At 46.5% G+C, this 20,508-nt stretch overlaps 1 protein-coding gene across 9 annotated transcripts; it reads right to left on the bottom strand.

Annotated features, from left to right (window-relative positions):
* Nucleotides 1-1,291: 1,291 nt before the first annotated feature.
* LOC135504711 (peregrin-like) lies at nucleotides 1,292-20,256 on the bottom strand. Of its 9 annotated transcripts, none has more exons than XM_064923510.1 (16): nucleotides 19,847-20,253; nucleotides 17,853-18,628; nucleotides 9,707-9,896; nucleotides 8,947-9,234; nucleotides 7,497-8,014; nucleotides 7,181-7,379; nucleotides 6,810-6,941; nucleotides 6,554-6,682; nucleotides 6,070-6,469; nucleotides 5,603-5,911; nucleotides 5,146-5,403; nucleotides 4,870-5,017; nucleotides 4,606-4,739; nucleotides 4,274-4,389; nucleotides 3,508-3,662; nucleotides 1,292-2,965 (listed from the first exon to the last, which is right to left on the bottom strand). In XM_064923510.1, the coding sequence occupies exons 2-16, from the start codon at nucleotides 18,581-18,583 to the stop codon at nucleotides 2,782-2,784; spliced, it is 3,891 nt and encodes a 1,296-aa protein (XP_064779582.1). In that variant the 5' UTR covers nucleotides 18,584-18,628; nucleotides 19,847-20,253; the 3' UTR covers nucleotides 1,292-2,781. The 9 variants fall into 9 exon arrangements, with proteins under 9 accessions (XP_064779582.1, XP_064779581.1, XP_064779578.1 ...); XM_064923509.1 differs by having other exon boundaries at nucleotides 4,274-4,386; nucleotides 7,139-7,379; XM_064923506.1 differs by having other exon boundaries at nucleotides 7,139-7,379.
* Between the last annotated feature and the right edge of the window lie 252 nt (nucleotides 20,257-20,508).

The following is a 20,508-nucleotide window of genomic DNA, read 5'->3' on the forward strand; positions in this document are numbered from 1 at the left end:
AACTCATGAACTGTCAACTGAAAAAAAAACATCAGTGTCGACACAGCTCTTTCATCTCATTTGTTCTCTGACCAAATCACTGGGTGATATCTATCAGTTCTTCCAGCTCCCACTCATCCTCCCTATGACTGTAAACAGGGGTGGGGGATTTATGGCAGAAAACAAAGATCTTTAGAAGAGTGGGTCATCTGTCTTCACAGATGCAGTCTCTTATCAAATTCACCCCAGCATTGCTATTCATGAAATTCTCACCATCAGGGCCCACCATGTTGTTGCATGTTTACTCAATATATATTTTTCTACATTGCCATTCCCCACAGTGAAAAAACACATTGTCTCACATAACTCATAGGATCTACTGTTTTCAACCAGGAGGTGATAGTGTCACAACATAAATCAGTAATTATGTGTAAGAGTATTAAGTGCGTTTGTGAAATGAGACCTTGTCAGTGTGTATGTCCTGTAGGCCTATGATGGATCTAGGTTTCATGATTAGGAACCTGCAGAACCGGAGTGCTGTCTTTGTGTCCTGGCAGTTACACCCTCCTTCTGCAGACAGCAGTCATGATGAAAAATAAGCCACCAGAGCATTGACTGTGTCCAATTTCAACACCTGACACACCCTGTTCATACCATCTCACTCAACACCCCCACAAGTGGCCGCAGGAAGATTGTTTTGTTGTCAGTGTGTGAGAGTGACAAGGCAGTCAGATTTAGAGATGGAGGTCAAGCATGGCGGTAAGTACACTCACTCATTAATGATCCTGGTTGAGAATCACTGAAGGGAAGAACAGGGCTATTGAAGAACACACAGGGGTATTCCACATGTTCTAACTTCCTGCTTACAACAGGGAAAGGAAGGTTGAGGAGCAAGATAAGAGCCCAGAGGGGTATACTACAATCAGGATCAAGGAGTTAGTCCGCTAACTTGCCTATATATAATGAAATAACAAGCTTAAAAGGGGCTTGGTCTAATTGATTCAAAACTAAAAACATAACTTTATCGTTCTTAATAATGAACCAGAAAATCTAGTTATTTCTGGTTGTTTATCATAGTTAGCTGGCTAACACATTGATCCTGCTTTGTCGTACACCCCTCTGGTCCTGCTGTTCACCACTGTTTGTATAATATCAAGTATGTACTCGTGTAATTAAATGTGACTAGATGTGATTTCTGCCTTCTGCTAAAATATTTTGATTGAGAGAACTTTGGAACTTAACAGGGAAATGCGGCAATGTTGTACACACATACACATTAACAGGCAAAAGAGAGCAGACCAGAACAAGGGTGTACAAAACTCAATTATTTTATTAAACTTCTATCTTATGTAATCTGTATATATAAAAGTTCTAAAGCCATTGGCCTGAGACTAGAACAGACAGTGAAGCTGGCGTGTTTTATCATATCCACATTAGTCCTCATTATTCACCAGCAGCCAGAATTGTACAACAGACAAGAACAAAAAGAGATGTAAACAGAGGCGACAAAAAAAATCATATACGGAAGAGTAGAGGAAACGACTGCACAATCTAATGTTGTGAAGACGCTCAGTTAGACTAGTGGAGAGAAGACTGGAGGTCCTTGGGAGACGGAATAAATAGCAGGAAGATGCTTTGCACCAGTTCATTGGCCATCCAACCCCGTGCTCCATTGGGCCGTGATTGGACATGGGGTAAGAGGGGTTGCTGTACCAGTGGTACTGTCAAACCATAAGTGCACACAATGGGGTGTGTGGATGTGTATATTTTCCTATGAGAAGAGCTTTGTGTGAGTGTGTATGCATTTCCCTGTTTGAATGTAGTCAGGTTCAAAATGATTGGCACCCTTGATATAGATGAGTAAAATAGAGGTCTTTAACCACGCACACTAGTGGTGGGTTTGACATCAAAATAAGGATGCGTGAGCAGAAAAGAACCCCATACCTACTGTCAAATATGGTGGTGGATCTTCGACTGTATGGGGCTATTTTGCTTCCACTGGTCCTGGGGCCCTTGTTACGGTCAAATTTACCCAGTACTAGGACATTTTAGCCAAAAACCTGGTTGCCTCTGGAGGCTGAAACTTGGCTGCAAGTGAATCTTCCAGCAAGACAATAACCCCAAGCACACATCAAAAGCCACAAAGAATGTCAATTGAACATAAAATAAGATCTCTCCCAATGTGTTCTTCAATCTCATAAAACACTTCTAAAGGCTCAGTGCCATTATCCTCATAAGGTCAGGAATTGAAAATAGGGGTGCCAATACTTTTTACCCCCACCATCAAAATCTCTTTCTGTGAGGAATTGTATTAGGAATTGTATTGCATATTTTTGCATACAATAAAGCAGAGTATTTGTATGATTTATTTTATACAGTCTTTTTTGCTAATCTTTATCAAGGGTGGCAATCACTTTGGACCTTACTGTATACAAGTGTGCATGCGCATATTTGTGTAATACAAGCCTCTGTTTGCAGATCCTGTTTTTCAGGAGCTGGTAAACACTCATATCAACCACATACAAGGACAATTTTCCATCATGATTCTGGGCATAGCATTGTCTTCCATCCTCTTAATACCCTTTTTGTATTTTACATCTCAGATTAAATACCACTGTGTCTCAACAAAGTACGTACGAACGAGAGAATGTTGCATGTGCTTTCCAATAGGTTACACCGGCACACTGATTCTACTGTGTGCTGGGGTATGGCTTTCCAAGGCCACAGGGTATATCAATCAACACACAGACCTGAAAATAATAACCTATCAATACAACGGGTGGCCAGCAAAGACGTGTGTGCTCAGTCGCTGTCGCTGGTGTCACTGCTGGGGTCTCCCTGGACCTTGTTGCGGTGCTGCATGGCACGGTGGTAGGCCACCTGCACTGACTTGCGGATGTTGGACTTCCTTCCCTCAAGCATCTTCTCCTTGTCCAGCTCCTGGTCCACCCCCAGAGGAACCAGCTTAGAGCGCGGCAGCCACTGCCTACAGACATGGTCAGAAACACACACACAGGTACATACAGTACAGGGTAGTAGCTTCTGCAGACATAATAGTAACTACTGTGTGAGCTGTGACCTAAAACAATGTTTTTTTTCTCTCTTTGTTCTCATGCAAAGCATCCTCATCAACCACTCCTGACCCACTTCAGCTGACAAGCGATGGCTTTTTTTGCTTTCTTGCATTTATATGTCAAGAAAAGTTCCCTTTGTTCTTGTACTACTTGAAGACAGCCATTTGACATGCTTTAGTGAAAAGCTGCTGAGCTGCACGTTGTTGACTACAGCCAGAGGTTTGCTGATACACTCTGATTCTGGGTTTTCCGCTGCCTCTACTGAGTAAGAACCTGAGCTGTAGAAGGGGAGGCCTCCAAATCACCACTTCTCTACCAGAGTGTGAGAGGGATAGAGGTTTGAGTGGAGTGAGAAAGCAGAAAATGAGTAGGAACAAAGAGAGAAAGAGAGAGAAAAAACAAACACAGATAACAGAAAGAGAGACAGTATCAAGAGAAGAAACAGTGTACTGACCAGGTTCTCTTGTTGTCGAAGAAGAGAACCAGGAAGAGGTGTTCCCGGGCCTCCTGGGTCATCTGTTCCCCCAGCTTCAGGACTTCCAGGGGTGGCACGGGGATGGGGACCCCTCGGTGGAATACCCCCTCCCTGGGCATCTTAGGATCTATGATCTAAAGGTGGGAAGAGGGTTAGAGGTAGATATATGATAGTTTCATGAATATGGTGCGAAGGGGCCTCCCGAATGGCGCACTGGTCTAAGACACTGCATCGCAGTGCTAGCTGTGCCATTTGAGATTCTGGGTACGAGTCCAGGCTCTGTCGCAGCCGGCCGCGACCGGGATACCCATTGGGCGGTGCACAATTGGCCAAGTGTCGTCCGGGTTAGGGGAGGGTTTGGCAGGCAGGGATGACCTTGTCCCATCGCGCACTAGTGACTCCTGTGGCGGGCCGGGCGCATGCACGCTGACACGGTCACCAGGTGTACGGTGTTTCCTCCGACACATTGGTGCGGCTGGCTTCCGGGTTAAGCGGGCATTGTGTCAAGAAGCAGTGCGGCTTGGTTGGGTTGTGTTTCGGAGCACGGCTCTCGACATTCGCCTCTCCCGTGTCCGTACGGGAGTTGCAGAGTTGAGACAAGACTGTAACTACCAATTGGATACCACGAAAAGGGGGTTAAATTAATATGGTGTGAGAAATATGATGTTGTGCCTCTTTGTGGCCGAACAGAAATTGAAACCATGGTTTATCCTAATGTGTGTGTGTCCATCCATAGCAGGATTACCAGAGCAGGGTATGAAGGGTAGCCTCTACACTTGGCCCACACCAGGTCCAGAGCATCAAGGGAAGAGAAGTCATCTGATGGCATCCTACAACCTGATCGGCCCCGGCCCCACCCTACTGAGAGAAACACAAGATACATCAGAATCACATACATACAAGTTTTCATCCCTGTTTGAGGGCCCAAAAAGGTGATTTATTTAGCACAGAAACACGCAAAACACTATTTTCACCTCCTAAACACACACACACACACACACACTTTGGGAAAAGGAGAGGTAGAGCGACAGATGGAGATAAGTGCATGCCTATATGCGTGTGTGGTGTGTCACTCACAGTGTGAGACACTGCGTGACCCTCCCACAGAGTAGGAGTCATTTTCTGTCCCTGATGTCTCCTCACTGCTGTCCTCCTGGAAGGCGGAACGAGGGAACGACTGCTTCCCCCGGCCCTGCTTAGACGGAGTGGTACTGAGAGAGAGAGAAAAAGAGAATAAAATAGTAATTTATTCATCCTAAACCAAAATGTGAAAGTTGAAAGTTCAGTTGTGTTTGACTATGTGACTGTGTATGAATGCCATTGTGTGTGGATTATAATTACCTGGTTCTGTCAGAGGCAGCGCTGCTGCTGCTGCTCGTGGTGGATTCAGAGTCAGAGCTGGATCGAGGGAGGCTCCTCTCATTCCTGTACACCCGAAAACTCTCTGTCACCGCCTGGTTGCCCCCAACAAAACCGTTAGTGGGCAGACCTAGGAGACAGAGTCATAACCATTACAGTTACTAGACTGACTGTCATAACTTCAAAAACACAAGTAATGACAATATAACAATGTAAGAAGTGTGATTGTGCGTGTGTGATTGTGTGTGTGTTACTCACTCGGAAGGAGGTCGTCACTGTCACTCTCAGAGCTGGAGCTGCTGTGAGGGCTGCGGGGTCTCTTCCTCTGCCGAGGGGGGGACAGGAGGGGCAGTTGGGGGGGACCAATCGGACTAGGGCTTACCCCCGCGTCTCTGTTCTTAGGGGGGCGGCCCGGCCTCTTTGGGGGTCCGGCCGTTTTGGGGTTCTTCTTGGAGAAGAGGACAGAGGTACGACGTCCCACCTCTGGAGCTAGAGCCGAAGATGATGCACTTAGATCTACAGAGAGAACGAGGAAGAGCAAATGGAAGTACAGTATATCATATATCCCTCCTTCGTAAAAGGAGAGTTGGGAATTAATTACCAGTATGGTAGGGGTAGGCCAGTGTGAGATAGTTATGAACAGTTATTCATGCATTCATATGAATGCATAGAGTGTATTTACTGTGAGTTAGTTTAGATATACCCTCAGTCTCACCCTTGCTACTGATCTCCTGACTGCTGCTCTCCTCCCCCTCGTCATGGCGTCCCGTGGAGGAGGGGTGATGAGGGAGGGATGGTCCCCTGTCCCCTCCGCCCCCTGAGTCCCTGCCCCCCATGCACGAACCCCCCTCTCTCTGGTGGGCTAGTTTCCTCTTGATGACCGTCATCTCTTTCCTCAGGGCTTTGGCCCGCCGCGACCGACCGATGCTGTGCTTCCCCGAGCTGACCTCATCAAAGCGCGCCTGCAAAAAACACAGCTGCTCCTCCAATGGCAGCCGTCGCCGGTTCTCTGATAAGAGCAGGTCTAAGAGACAGAGAGAGATTTAACGCAAGTACAGAATCCCAAATGGCTATACAGCAACATAATAACTTAATTGGAAGAGTGCAACTGAAGGAAAAGGAGAAAGGGGGAGAGGCGGAAGTAGAAAAGCTGGTGGTAAAACAGGACTCCAAGCCACTCACCCTCCTCATTGGAAGAGAGCGGCCTGTCTCCGTCTCGGTCCCTCTCTCGTTCTCGCTCCCTGTCCCTTTCTCTCTCCCGCTCCCTCTCTCGGTCTCGCTCTCTGTCACGCTGGCTGTCAGGGCTGGGCTCTCGGGGGAGGTGCATGCCTGTGTCATAGTCCAAGCCAATTCGCTCAGCCTGTCTGCGGGCGGTTCTGATCACGGCCCCGCCCATCTCCCGGAGGCGCAGAGCGGCGCGGTAGAACACGGTGTCCTTGGCGTTGTATTTGAGACAATTGTTGACAATGAGGCCAAAGTCTGCCTCGAAAGCCTCGAAACTGAGGTAGCATTGAGACTCAAGTAGATTCCACATGGTCTGGAAGTCCATAGGCCTCTCGATGTGGTCCAGGTAGTCTGGCACCTGAGGAGAAAAAGAGGTCAGGGTTAAAGCCCTCCAGCCACTGTGTGTGCAAATAACGTTTGTGTGTGCATGCGTGTGTGTTACCTCAGCCAGAGGGACAGGCTCAGTGAAGAAGTTGCTGGTGTCTCTCTCCTGTAGTTGCTCCAGGGTGTTCCTCAGTAGGACCAGGAAGGGAGTTAGCTGCATCTCTAGTGCCATCTGCTGTACCTTGATCTACACATTCCACACACACTGTAAAAAAAACTGCTCACTGTGCAAACTGCCAGATGTCAAGTTTGTGCGTCAATATACAAATGTGCGCTTGAAGTGTGGATGTGAGGAGTGTATTTGTGTGTCTCACCGTCTCCCTCTTAAGTTTCTCTCTCTTGCGGATGAGCTCCACCAGTAGTCTGGCTCTCTCCAGGTCATGTCTCAGTCTCTGCCATGCTTTCAGCTGCTCCTTCAGAGCCAAGTTATTCTCCTCACTGTCCCTCTGGGGCACCAACACACACACACACACAACACAAACTGGTTTGTTTGGCAGTGTAACATAGTTAATCAGGATACAGCAGCACACTCACACCATTACAGCAGAATCAAACAACTCTCTCATTTACATAACTCTCTCTCACACACACACACACACATCAGTCCAAACACATGCAGAGCTTCCAGTAGTGTTCTCCCTACCGCTGAGATAACACCCCCAGACAGAGACGGTGTGGTGGTTACCGTGGTAACCTGTAACTCTGGCGCCTGCGGCTGTGGATGTAGCTGCTCTGTGTTGCGTTGCGACTGCAGGTGGGTCTGGAGCCGTCGCAGTAGAGGGACACCATTCCGGCTCTGCCTCTTCAGGGTCCAGTAGCTATGCAGTCGCTGCATAAACTGGCTTTTCCTGGGCACTGTCAGGTTACTGGTGATCTTACTGAGCCTGGGGAGGAACACACAGGGGAGATGGTAGGACTGAAGAGACTGGGAGAGTATGTTATGTCTGAATCTGTAATGCCTTTGTATCTGCAGTGAGTGTGTGTGCATACACTGTGTGTACCTGTGTGGGGGTATACAGGGCACAGACACCACAGGCGCAGCGTTCCTCTTCTCAGCCAGTATCTTCCTGGCTCTCTTCATCTTCAGTCTGGACTTGGCCTTGGCCCTCTTGGCCCGCTCTGAGCTCCAGCCCTTGGAGTCGTCATCGTGACCTATAATGGGGTCATCGTCCTCCTCCAGCTCGCCCTCGCTGTGGGAGGAGCCCATGCTAGTCCCTCCCGCCCCTCCGATGGGGCGTGCAGAGCCGGGCGGGGTGTGGATGTCGCAATAGGCGGTCTTGCGAACGCTGAAGGAGGTGCCGTTGGCACCGGTCTCCCTGACAGGCTCCATCTTCATGTAGAGGCCGGCCTGCTGGGCGCAGGTGACGTGGAAGGCTGTGTAGCAGTTGGCCTTGTGGCACTGGATGCAGGCACCTGAGCCGCGCTGCTTGCAGATGTAGCAAGTGAGCTTCCATCGCGCCGGGGGGATGTGTTCGATGCTGTCGATGGGCTCCAGGAAGACAGTGTTGGCAAAACACACCTTGGGGAGAGAGAAAAAGGGGTGAAAAGGGGTCATTGCAACAGGATTGTCAACAGGACAGACTAGATGCAGACATGCACAGCATCAAAACTATCATACGGTTTGTCAATACACAGCTCACAGCTCAAGCACAGCGTTCACACATACACTCCTACTCTTGAACTAGTGCTCAGAAATTAGTGCTTTTGAGGTCATTTAGACCCCCCCCCCAAAAAAACAAACATTAAATGTATGCATTATGTGGGCTGAATGCTGTGACACAGAATAAAACAATTAATAAAAGTACCATAACGGCATGACTGCCCATTACAGCTTACCACTTAACCATAATGCATTCATAGTACTTCAGTAAAATATTTCAGTTGTGTATATTACATTTGTTTTATTTGATTACTTTATTATTTAATTCCAAGTCATCTCATTATTATAAAGCCACTGCTTATGCTGTCCGATTTTTTTTTTGTAGTCTTTCTTCAAAGTAAATAAGGCAAACTTTTATGACTGCTAAATACCAACCATCAGTCACATAGATCATGTATTTTCAGGTGAGGATAGCTCACCAAGCAAGTGCTCTCTATCCCTCTCGATTGTGTGTTCTTCTGTCTCTTCTCTCCGTCTCTGTGTACTCCCCACACAGACCGGACAAGTCGGAGCGCAACGGATTATGGTCATTGTAGTTAGTTTAGTACAGAAAATGTGGTAATTATGTTGAATACTGGCCTGTTGGAAACTACAACTCCCTATGACATCGCACAGTTTGGGCTTGAGCTGATTTATCTCTAGAGAAACTGCGCATTGAGCTCACAAAACTGAATGAAATGGAATTCAAATAATTGAACAGACGTCGGTCAATTAGTTGTTTAAAAAACAAATAACAACCTTGCACACACTCCTACCCTCACAAACACTATTACCCTTGCACACACTCTCACCTCAGGGATCCAGAGGGCACACACCACATGGGCCCAGCGTGCATCATCCGTCTGTTTGAAAGCTCCACCCTTGTTGGGGCATAGGGCACAGTCGACGGCCCGGCTAGGGGACTGGAGGCAGCGCCGACACAGCCACTGGCCCTCAGGGATGTAGGGCACACCGTAACACTCCTGGTGTACGGCCAGGTTACACATGTCACAGAACAGGATCACGTTGCTATTCTGACACTCGCCGTCGTTACAGATGCAGCAGACGGCATCTTCGTCGATCAGGGCGCTAGGGTCCATCTGGGAGAGAATGGAAAAGGGGGAGAAGAAAAGAGGAGAGGGTAAGGGGATAACCATTTAGGTCTTCAACCTTTTCTTGCCCAGGCAAACCGGCAACCGAGGGACCCAGTCATACCTGAGGAAAAAAAACGTGTTCACGTCTTGTCTTATCATAAAGTGAATGATAATGGCAAGGAGAATGAATCATCATTTTTAAATAAATATATTTGGTAGATAGTTTTCATTATTTTGACCTCCCCACAATAGAATTGGAAGAGGAAGTGTAAACTCTAAACATAACCTAATAACTTGAAAAGGTATTCCAAAAACATTTTCGCTAAGAGCAGCTGGTTAGACAAAGGTTAGCCATGCATATCCAAGTCAAGAAAGCTTAACAGCAGCCAGTGGCACATGCTGCACTGGTAGTCTATCATATTGTGGTACAAAAGCTGTCACTCAGAGCGAGAGACAGAGTGTACCTAGTGTTTATCACCTTGTTGTGGCTCTCGAAGTAGGACTCCTTCTCCAGCCGGTCCATGAGGTACTCAAACACCTCCTGGGGGATGGGCGTCACCCCGTCACTACGTCGCTTGTCATTCATGATGTCCAGCCAGATGTAGTCCTCTTCATCGATGTCATACTCCACCTCCTCATCCAGCTCCTCTACCGACTTATCTATGTACCTGAGGGAGGGAAAAGTGTGGGGGGAAAGAGGATTTAGAGTGAGATAGAGTTTGGACATGGATACCTTCAATACCACCAGCCGAGGCAGGGTACTGTGACTGAACTGTAGTAGGATGAGTGTCATGTGGTACTGTGACTGACTAACCTGAAGTAGGATGAGTGTCATGTGGTATTGTGACTGACTGACTGACCTGTAGAAGGATGAGTGTCATGTGGTACTGTGACTGACTGAGCTGTAGTAGGATGAGTGTCATGTGGTACTGTGACTGACTGAGCTGTAGTAGGATGAGTGTCATGTGATACTGCGACTGACCTGTAGTAGGATGAGTGTCGTGTGGTACTGCGACTGACCTGTAGTAGAATGAATGTCATGTGGAACTGTGACTGACTGAGCTGTAGAATGATGAGTGTCATGTGGTACAGTGGCTGACCTGTAGAAGGATGAGTGTCATGTGTTACTGTGACTGACCTGTAGTAGGATGAGTGTCATGTGGTACTGTGACTGACCTGTAATAGGATGAGTGTCATGTGGTACTGTGACTGACCTGTAGTAGGATGAGTGTCATGTGGTACTGTGACTGACTGAGCTGTAGTAGGATGAGTGTCATGTGATACTGCGACTGACCTGTAGTAGGATGAGTGTCGTGTGGTACTGCGACTGACCTGTAGTAGAATGAATGTCATGTGGAACTGTGACTGACTGAGCTGTAGAATGATGAGTGTCATGTGGTACTGTGACTGACCTGTAGCAGGATGAGTGTCGTGTGGTACTGTGACTGACTGACCTGTAGAAGGATGAGTGTCGTGTGGTACTGTGACTGACCTGTAGTAGGGTGAATGTCATGTGGAACTGTGACTGACTGAGCTGTAGTATGATGAGTGTCATGTGGTACTGTGACTGACTGAGCTGTAGTAGGATGAGTGTCATGTGATACTGCGACTGACCTGTAGTAGGATGAGTGTCGTGTGGTACTGCGACTGACCTGTAGTAGGATGAGTGTCGTGTGGTGCTGTGACTGACTGAGCTGTAGAATGATGAGTGTCATGTGGTACTGTAACTGACCTGTAGTAGGATGAGTGTTGTGTGGTACTGTGACTGACTGATCTGTAGAGTAGGATGAGTGTCGTGTGGTACTGTGACTGACCTGTAGAAGGATGAGTGTCGTGTGGTACTGTGACTGACTGACCTGTAGTAGGATGAGTGTCATGTGGTACTGTGACTGACTGAAAAGTAGTAGGATGAGTGTCGTGTGGTAATGTGATTGACTGAGCTGTAGTATGATGAGTGTCATGTGGTACTGTGACTGACTGAGCTGTAGTAGGATGAGTGTCATGTGATACTGCGACTGACCTGTAGTAGGATGAGTGTCGTGTGGTACTGCGACTGACCTGTAGTAGGATGAGTGTCGTGTGGTGCTGTGACTGACTGAGCTGTAGTATGATGAGTGTCATGTGGTACTGTAACTGACCTGTAGTAGGATGAGTGTTGTGTGGTACTGTGACTGACTGACCTGTAGTAGGATGAGTGTCATGTGGTACTGTAACTGACCTGTAGTAGGATGAGCGTTGTGTGGTACTGTGACTGACTGACCTGTAGAGTAGGATGAGTGTCATGTGGTACTGTGACTGACTGAAAAGTAGTAGGATGAGTGTCGTGTGGTAATGTGATTGACTGACCTGTAGTTGGATGAGTGTCGTGTGATACTATGACTGACTGACCAGTAGAAGGATGAGTGTTGTGTGGTACTGTGACTGACTGACCGGTAGAAGGATGAGTGTCATGTGGTACTGTGACTGACTGACCTGTAGTAGGATGAGTGTCGTGTAGTACTGTAACCGACCTGTTGTAGGATGAGCGCCGTGTAGTACTGTAAATGACCTGTAGTAGGATGAGTGTCGTGTGGGACTGTGAATGACCTGTAGTAGGACGAGTGTCGTGTGGTACTGTGACTGACCTGTAGTAGGATCAGTTGCGTTGGATACTGTGACTGACCTGTAGTAGGATGAGTGTCGTGTGGTACTGTGACTGACCCATAGTAGGATGAGTGTCGTGTGGCACTGTGACTGACTGACCTGTAGTAGGATGAGTGTCGTGTGATACTGCGACTGACCTGTAGTAGAATGAATGTCATGTGGAACTGTGACTGACTGAGCTGTGGTATGATGAGTGTCATGTGGTACTGTGACTGACCCGTAGTAGAATGAGTGTCGTGTGGCACTGTAACCGACCTGTAGTAGGATGAGTGTCGTGTGGAACTGTGACTGACCTGTAGTAGGATGAGTGCCGTGTAGTACTGTAACTGACCTGAAGTAGGACGAGTGTCGTGTGGAACTGTGAATGACCTGTAGTAAGATGAGTGTCGTGTGGTACTGTGATTGACCTGTAGTAGGATGAGTATCGTGTGGTACTGTGATTGACTGACCTGTGGTAGGATGAGTGTCGTGTGGTACTGTGACTGACCTGTAGTAGGATGAGTGTCATGTGCCGTGTTCATTGATCTGGCCAAGGCTTTCGACTCTGTCAATCACCACATCCTCATCGGCAGACTCGACAGCCTTGGTTTCTCAAATGATTGCCTCGCCTGGTTCACCAACTACTTCTCTGATAGAGTTCAGTGTGTCAAATCGGAGGGTCTGCTGTCCGGGCCTCTGGCAGTCTCTATGGGGGTGCCACAGGGTTCAATTCTTGGACCGACTCTCTTCTCTGTATACATCAATGAGGTCGCTCTTGCTGCTGGTGAGTCTCTGATCCACCTCTACGCGGACGACACCATTCTGTATACTTCTGGCCCTTCTTTGGACACTGTGACCTGTTAAGGCTCGGGACAATTACTGCCCCCTTTGGATGAATTGCGTGCCCATAGTAAACTGAAAAAAAATCTCTCCAAAATTGCTAATATATGCATATATTAATGAATAGAAAACACTCTAAAGCTTCTAAAACCGTTTGAATTATGTCTGTATGTATAGCAGAGCTCACAGGGCAGCCAATCTCCCAAACTAGTTCTCATTCAGAAAGTTGGACCAACTTTGATGTCATCGCCCCCACCCTTCCCAACCAGCTATGGAACTGGGAACAGTTTCTATGTCTTTCGTGAGATGTCTTCTATCAATAGAGCGGTTTAATTGTGCAAATCCCGTGAGCTTTGACCCTTTGGCAGGCAAAATACTGGGTGTCGCGAGAAAATAGATGCGCGTTCTGGCGCGAATTGTAAACAGTCATTCCTCCGTTCCAGATTGTCTGAGAGGAATTGCTCTTGTCCGGTTGAATCGCCAATTGTTTTGTACGTTAATAACATCCTAAAGCTTGATTCTGCACTTAGTTTGACCAGTTTAGTCGACATATAATATGTAATTTTGAAGTTTTGATGCGCAACTGTTCGGGACCAGAAGTCATTTTGGATGCATTTCAGCTGGAACTTGTCGCATATGCTAATACAAAGACACACGACTTGAAACCAAACGATGTTTTGGGTAAGTATGACTCCTTCCACTACATTCTGATCGAAGACCATCAAAGTTAAGGGAATATTTATGTTGTAATTTTGTGTTTCTGTTGACTCCAACATAGCGGAGTAATATTGCTTATGTCTGAGCGCCGTCTCAGATTATTGAATAGTAAACGATTTCTGTAACGTTAAAAAGAAATGTGACAAAGCAATTGCATTAAGAAGCAGTGTATCTTTCTAACTATATGTGGAACATGTATATTTAGTCAAAGTTTATGATGTGTATTGCTGTTATCTGGCGTTATCTGGCGGAGCTATCTATAATTTCTCCGGACATTTTTTAGAATTGTCTGAACATGGCGTCAATGTAAACAGAGATTTATGGATATAAATTGCATATTATTGAAAGAAAACATAAATGTACTGTGTAACATGTCCTATTACTGTCATCTGATGAAGATTTTCAAAAGGTTAGTGAATTATTTTTCTTTTAATCCATTGTTTGTGATTGCATCTTTTGTTTGACAAAATGGCTACATATCGTCTGTGTCTTTGTGGTGGTTTGACATACATATGTGCTATGTTTTCGCGGTAAAACATTTTAGAAATCTGACTTGCTGGGTAGATGAACAAGGTGTTTATCTTTCATTTGAGCTATTGGACTTGTTAATGTGTGGAGGTTAAATATTTCTAAGAATATTTTTGCATTCTGTGCGCCACTTTTTGAGTTGAGGGGGTGGGTGTCCTTGGGGAACGTGTAGCGTGAACACGTTAACAACCCTCCAGGCAAGCTTCAATGCCATACAACTCTCCTTCCGTGGCCTCCAATTGCTCTTAAATACAAGTAAAACTAAATGCATGCTCTTCAACCGATCGCTACCCGCACCTGCCCGCCTGTCCAACATCACTACTCTGGACGGCTCTGATTTAGAATACGTGGACAACTACAAATACTTAGGTGTCTGGTTAGACTGTAAACTCTCCTTCCAGACCCATATCAAATATCTCCAATCCAAAGTTAAATCTAGAATTGGCTTCCTATTTCACAACAAAGCATCCTTCACTCATGCTGCCAAACATACCCTTGTAAAACTGACCATCCTACCAATCCTCGACTTTGGCGCTGTCATTTACAAAATAGCCTCCAATACCCTACTCAACAAATTGGATGCAGTCTATCACAGTGCAATCCGTTTTGTCACCAAAGCCCCATATACTACCCACCATTGCGACCTGTACGCTCTCGTTGGCTGGCCCTCGCTTCATACTCGTCGCCAAACCCACTGGCTCCATGTCATCTACAAGACCCTGCTAGGTAAAGTCCCCCCTTTGCCCAGCTCGCTGGTCACCATAGCATCTCCCACCTGTAGCACACGCTCCAGCATGTATATCTCTCTAGTCACCCCCAAAACCAATTCTTTCTTTGGCCGCCTCTCCTTCCAGTTCTCTGCTGCCAATGACTGGAACGAACTACAAAAATCTCTGAAACTGGAAACACTTATCTCCCGCACTAGCTTTAAGCACCAACTGTCAGAGCAGCTCACAGATTACTGCACCTGTACATAGCCCACCTATATATTAGCCCAAACAACTACCTCTTTCCCTACTGTATTTAATTAATTAATTTTGCTCCTTTGCACTATTATTTTTATTTATACTTTGCACATTCTTCCACTGCAAATCTACCATTCCAGTGTTTTACTTGCTATATTGTATTTACTTTGCCACCATGGCCTTTTTTTGCCTTTACCTCCCTTATCTCACCTCATTTGCTCACATCGTATATAGACTTGTTTATACTGTATTATTGACTGTATGTTTGTTTTACTCCGTGTGTAACTCTGTGTCGTTGTATGTGTCAAACTGCTATGCTTTATCCTGGCCAGGTCGCAATTGTAAATGAGAACTTGTTCTCAACTTGCCTACCTGGTTAAATAAAGGTGAAAAAAAAAAAATGTGGTACTGTGACTGACTGACCAGTTGAAGGATGAGTGTTGTGTGGTACTGTGACTGACTGACTTGTAGAAGAATAAGTGTCATGTGGTACTGTGACTGACCTGTAGTAGTATGAGTGTCGTGTAGTACTGTGACTGACCTGTAGTAGGATCAGTTTCGTTGGATACTGTGACTGACCTGTAGTAGGATGAGTGTCGTGTGGTACTGTGACTGACCCGTAATAGAATGAGTGTCGTGTGGGACTGTGACTGACCTGTAGTAGGATCAGTTTCTTTGGATACTGTGACTGACCTGTAGTAGGATGAGTGTCGTGTGGTACTGTGACTGACCCGTAATAGAATGAGTGTTGTGTGGCACTGTGACTGACTGACCTGTAGTAGGATGAGTGTCGTGTAGTACTGTAACAGCCTGTAGTAGGATGATTGCCGTGTAGTACTGTTACTGACCTGTAGTAGGATGAGTGTCGTGTGGTACTGTGATTGACTGACCTGTAGTAGTATGAGTGTCGTGTGGTACTGTGACTGACCTGTAGTAGGATGAGTGTCGTGTGGTACTGTGACTGACCTGTAGTAGGATGAGTGTCGTGTGGTACTGTGACTGACCTGTAGTAGGATGAGTGTCATGTGGTACGGTGACTGACCAGTAGAAGGATGAGTGTTGTGTGGTACTGTGACTGACTGACCTGTAGAAGAATGAGTGTCATGTGGTACTGTGACTGACCTGTAGTAGGATGAGTGTCGTGTGGTATTGTGATTGACTGACCTGTAGTAGGATGAGTGTCGTGTGAAACTGTGAATGACCTGAAGTAGGACGAGTGTCGTGTTGGACTGTGAATGACCTGTAGTAGGATGAGTGTCGTGTGGTACTGTGACTGACCTGAGATAGGATGAGTGTCATGTGGTACTGTGACTGACCTGTAGTAGGATGAGTGTCGTGTGGTACTGTGACTGACCTGTAGTAGGATGAGTGTCGTGTGGTACTGTGACTGACCTGTAGTAGGATGAGTGTCGTGTAGTACTGTACCTGACCTGTAGCAGGATGAGTGTTGTGCGGTACTGCGACTGACCTGTCGTAGGATGAGTGTCGTGAGGTACTGTGACTGACCTGTAGAAGGATGAGTGTCGTGTGGTACTGTGACTGACTTGTAGTAGGATGAGTGTCATGTGGTACTGTGACTCACCTGTAGTAGGATGAGTGTCGTGTGGTACTGTGACTGACCCGTAGTAGAATGAGTGTCGTGTGGCACTGTGCCTGACTGACCTGTAGTAGGATGAGTGTCGTGTGGTACTGTGACTGACTTGTAGTAGGATGAGTGTCATGTGGTACTGTGACTGACTGACCAGTAGAAGGATGAGTGTTGTGTGGCACTGTGACTGACTGACCTGTAGTAGGATGAGTGTCATGTGGTACTGTGACTGACCTGTAGAAGGATGAGTGTCGTGTGGAACTGTGACTGACTGACCTGTAGTAGGATGAGTGTTGTGTAGTACTGTAACTGACCTGTAGTAGGATGAGTGTGGTGTGGTACTGTGACTAACCTGTAGCAGGATGAGTGTCGTGTGGTACTGCGACTGACCTGTCGTAGGATGAGTGTCGTATGGTACTGTGACTGACCTGAGATAGGATGAGTGTCATGTGGTACTGTGACTGACTGACCTGTAGTAGGATGAGTGTCGTGTAGTACTGTACCTGACCTGTAGCAGGATGAGTGTTGTGCGGTACTGCGACTGACCTGTCGTAGGATGAGTGTCGTGAGGTACTGTGACTGACCTGTAGAAGGACGAGGGTCATGTGGTACTGTGACTGACCTGTAGTAGGATGAGTGTCGTGTAGTACTGTGACTGACCTGTAGCAGGATGAGTGTCGTGCGGTACTGCGACTGACCTGTCGTAGGATGAGTGTCGTGAGGTACTGTGACTGACCTGTAGAAGGACGAGAGTCGTGTGGTACTGTGACTGACATGAAGAAGGATAAGTGTCGTATGGTACTGTGACTGACCTGAGGAAGGATGAGTGTCATGTGGTACTGTGAATGACCTGTAGTAGGATGAGTGTCGTGTGGTACTGCGACTGACCTGTAGTAGAATGAGTGTCATGTGGTACTGTGACTGACCTGTAGTAGGATGAGTGTAGTGTGTTCCTGCGACAAACCTGTAGTAGGATGAGTGTCGTGTGGTACTGTGACTGACATGTAGTAGGATGAGTGTTGTGTGGTACTGTGACTGACCTGTAGTAGGATGAGTGTCGTGTGGTACTGCGACTGACTGACCTGTAGAAGGATGAGTGTCGTGTGGTACTGTGACTGACTGACCTGTAGGAGGATGAGTGTCATGTTTTACTGTGACTGATTGACCTGTAGTAGCGTGAGTGTTGTGTGGTACTGTGACTGACCTGTAGAAGGATGAGTGTCGTGTGGTACTGTTACTGACTGACCTGTAGTAGGATGAGTGTCGTGTGGTACTGTGACTGACTGACCTGTAGAAGGATGAGTGTCGTGTGGTACTGTGGCTGACCTGTAGAAGGATGAGTGTCGTGTGGTACTGTGACTGACCTGTAGTAGGAGGAATGTCTTGTGGGTGCATCAGGCCTCTCTTGGTCCAGCTCTCTGTATACCACCTCAGGCAGTTTGACCACCGGGCCACAGGAAGCACTTTGGTGGTGCGATGATACCTCCTTCTTCTTCTCTTTACTCTTGTGCTTCCCAGACTTAGATGTGGCCTTCCCTGCGTTAGCAGCAGGGGTGTCATGCCTGTCCTTGCTGTTGCCACCTGCCTCACTCCCTCCTCCCCCGCTTTCTCCCCCATTACACGCCCCTCCCCCACCTGAGGATGGAGGGTCTTCGGCCCCGCTGTCGTCCTCCGACACCACGTCAATGTTCTCAAAGATGCTGATGCGGTGGATGCGTCCATGGATCTCCAGCTCCACCATGCGCTGGGCCTGGGCATAGGTCATCGTCTCCCTGCCTGGGGAGTGGGAGCGCTCAGACCGGTTAGGACTCCCCGGGGTGTTCGCTCCCTGACCGCCCAGCCCCAGCCCACCTCCCTTTCCCACCCCTCCCTCTCCGTCCCCAACCAGGGACACTCGAGGGGGGCGCCCCTTCCTCTTTTTCTGGGGCATGGCCTGCGCAGGCGTTGGGTTGTCATGGTCGTAGTGGTAGAGGTGGTACTCGATGCCGCTGTAGCTCTTGTAGACTTTGCGACAGGTCTTCACGGGGCACTCGTAAGGGGGCTTGGTGGCCCGGAGGTTGTGGCAGAAAGTCTTCACATCAAAGTCCAGCCCCATTGTGCAGATGGCCACTGCTGGGACAGGAGCTGTTCAAGCTTACATCTGAGACACACAGAGACAGATAGACAGAGGGAGAGAGGAGGGGAGATGATGCACCCTGTTGTAAATTTTTCACCAATTTCTTTTTGCCATCTCTGACTCCAACATTATTGAAACACAGACATGCCAGTGGGTAGTATTATGTCCATAAAGTAATCAGTCGATGTTGGAAACAATACAGAATGTGTCCATTGCCTTCAGCCCTGTGAAATCCTAAAAGCTATGCCATGTCAGATTTCAAGGAAACAAGGCCGTCTACAGCAGGCACGTGGCTGGAGAGCTGTCAATTTTACAATGACACAATTGCATCCATTTTTCTTGCTAGTTTTAATTATTGCAAATTACATTTTACTTGCAATATTGCAAACTTACTTTTCAAATCAAACAGATTCCAATCTTAAACTGAAGACAAAAGAAAGGTGGTTAGACAGCTCGATTTGACAGCCGTTTGGAATGTTGGATTACAGATAGCAGATGCATTTCAAGGTTGATTCAACCAGAAGCTGTCTATCAATCAAAAAGCAAACTTCTAAAAACCTGGACATAGACTCCACTCTCACGGGAATAAAAATATTTACCTGAGGTTCCATATTCAACTATGGCAAAGTAATCAACGTAATCTCTTTTTGTTTGTTTAGCCCATGATTTGGATAGCGCAATCTCATGACATGTTCCATTCACTTGCTCAAAGATCCAAGGAATGTGTAGCAGCTAGCTTGCAACTATTGTTGGGAGTTTTCAGCCAAATTATACTTTTGTATCCATAGAAGCCTGAGAAACATTGTAACCAATCGTATAGGTTGCAACAACTCGAGGTGATGCGTTGTAACAGACAGCTCCAGTTATGGGACACATTCAGCTTGCTACAATGTTTCCCTCCACAATGTTTAGACATCACCCTGATCAGCCACTACAATATAACACTCTGTGGTCACCTGATCGCTACCTATTCATGTAACTAAATAAAAGCTTACAGTTCTACATTCACTACTAGGGAAAGATAAATAGACAATCATTATGATAAGGTGGCCACTCAGAATCCTGGGTCTTGGTATCTTGCTAAAGGATCTGAAACGATTCGAAAAGCAAATTGTAACAAAAATCAAAGCACAAATAATTACAATTTACAAAATTCATAAAATACCTTACGGATGTAAGCCTATTTATCTATAGACACCACGAATACATAGCCAATCTAGCTCTGAATTAATAAACACTTACTACTCAGGGCTCCTGGAAGCTAGGGTGCTGCAAAATGTCTCACTCCAGCTCGGTAAATGGGACGATTGCAGATCGATGTATTAATCCTATAAAACCCAATCTGATCATGAGAAATGTGGGGTAAATGGTTTAAAAACAACACAATATCCTAGTTATTTCATTGTGATGGTATTAATTCAGGAACTCCAACGAACAAAAGCGGCAGCCACTGCTGTACGCCATAGGCGCGTGTGGGCACTTTCGTCAAATAGAGTATTTGTTCTTTGGTGCTTTTGTCGAAATAAGGGCCTAATTTCGATGTGTACCATTCTTTTGTGTTTGAGGAAGATGCAATTTTGAAACTCGATGGACGCCTAGTCAAGTGGCGTCACATTTTCACCATTAAAAGGTAATTCGCTTCCTTTTGTTGTTCTTTTTCTATGTGGCGAATCTAATGATCCGTTTCGCAACTTTTAATATACATCTGGATATTATATATGCACTTTAAAGAATGTCCAAAGACGAAAAACATGGGGATAAAATAGGCTGTCTTACATTTTATTAACACGTCTAAGATCATGTTTTTTTTTTTGTTCGTATTTATTTGTGCCATTTGCGAATCTGCCAATATGGAAACGTGAATCATAAAAGGAGGGTTTGCGCCATAAATTTGAATATGAAAA

This window comes from Oncorhynchus masou, chromosome 18 (genome assembly GCF_036934945.1).
Source record: "Oncorhynchus masou masou isolate Uvic2021 chromosome 18, UVic_Omas_1.1, whole genome shotgun sequence".
Taxonomy (NCBI): Eukaryota; Metazoa; Chordata; class Actinopteri; order Salmoniformes; family Salmonidae; genus Oncorhynchus; species Oncorhynchus masou.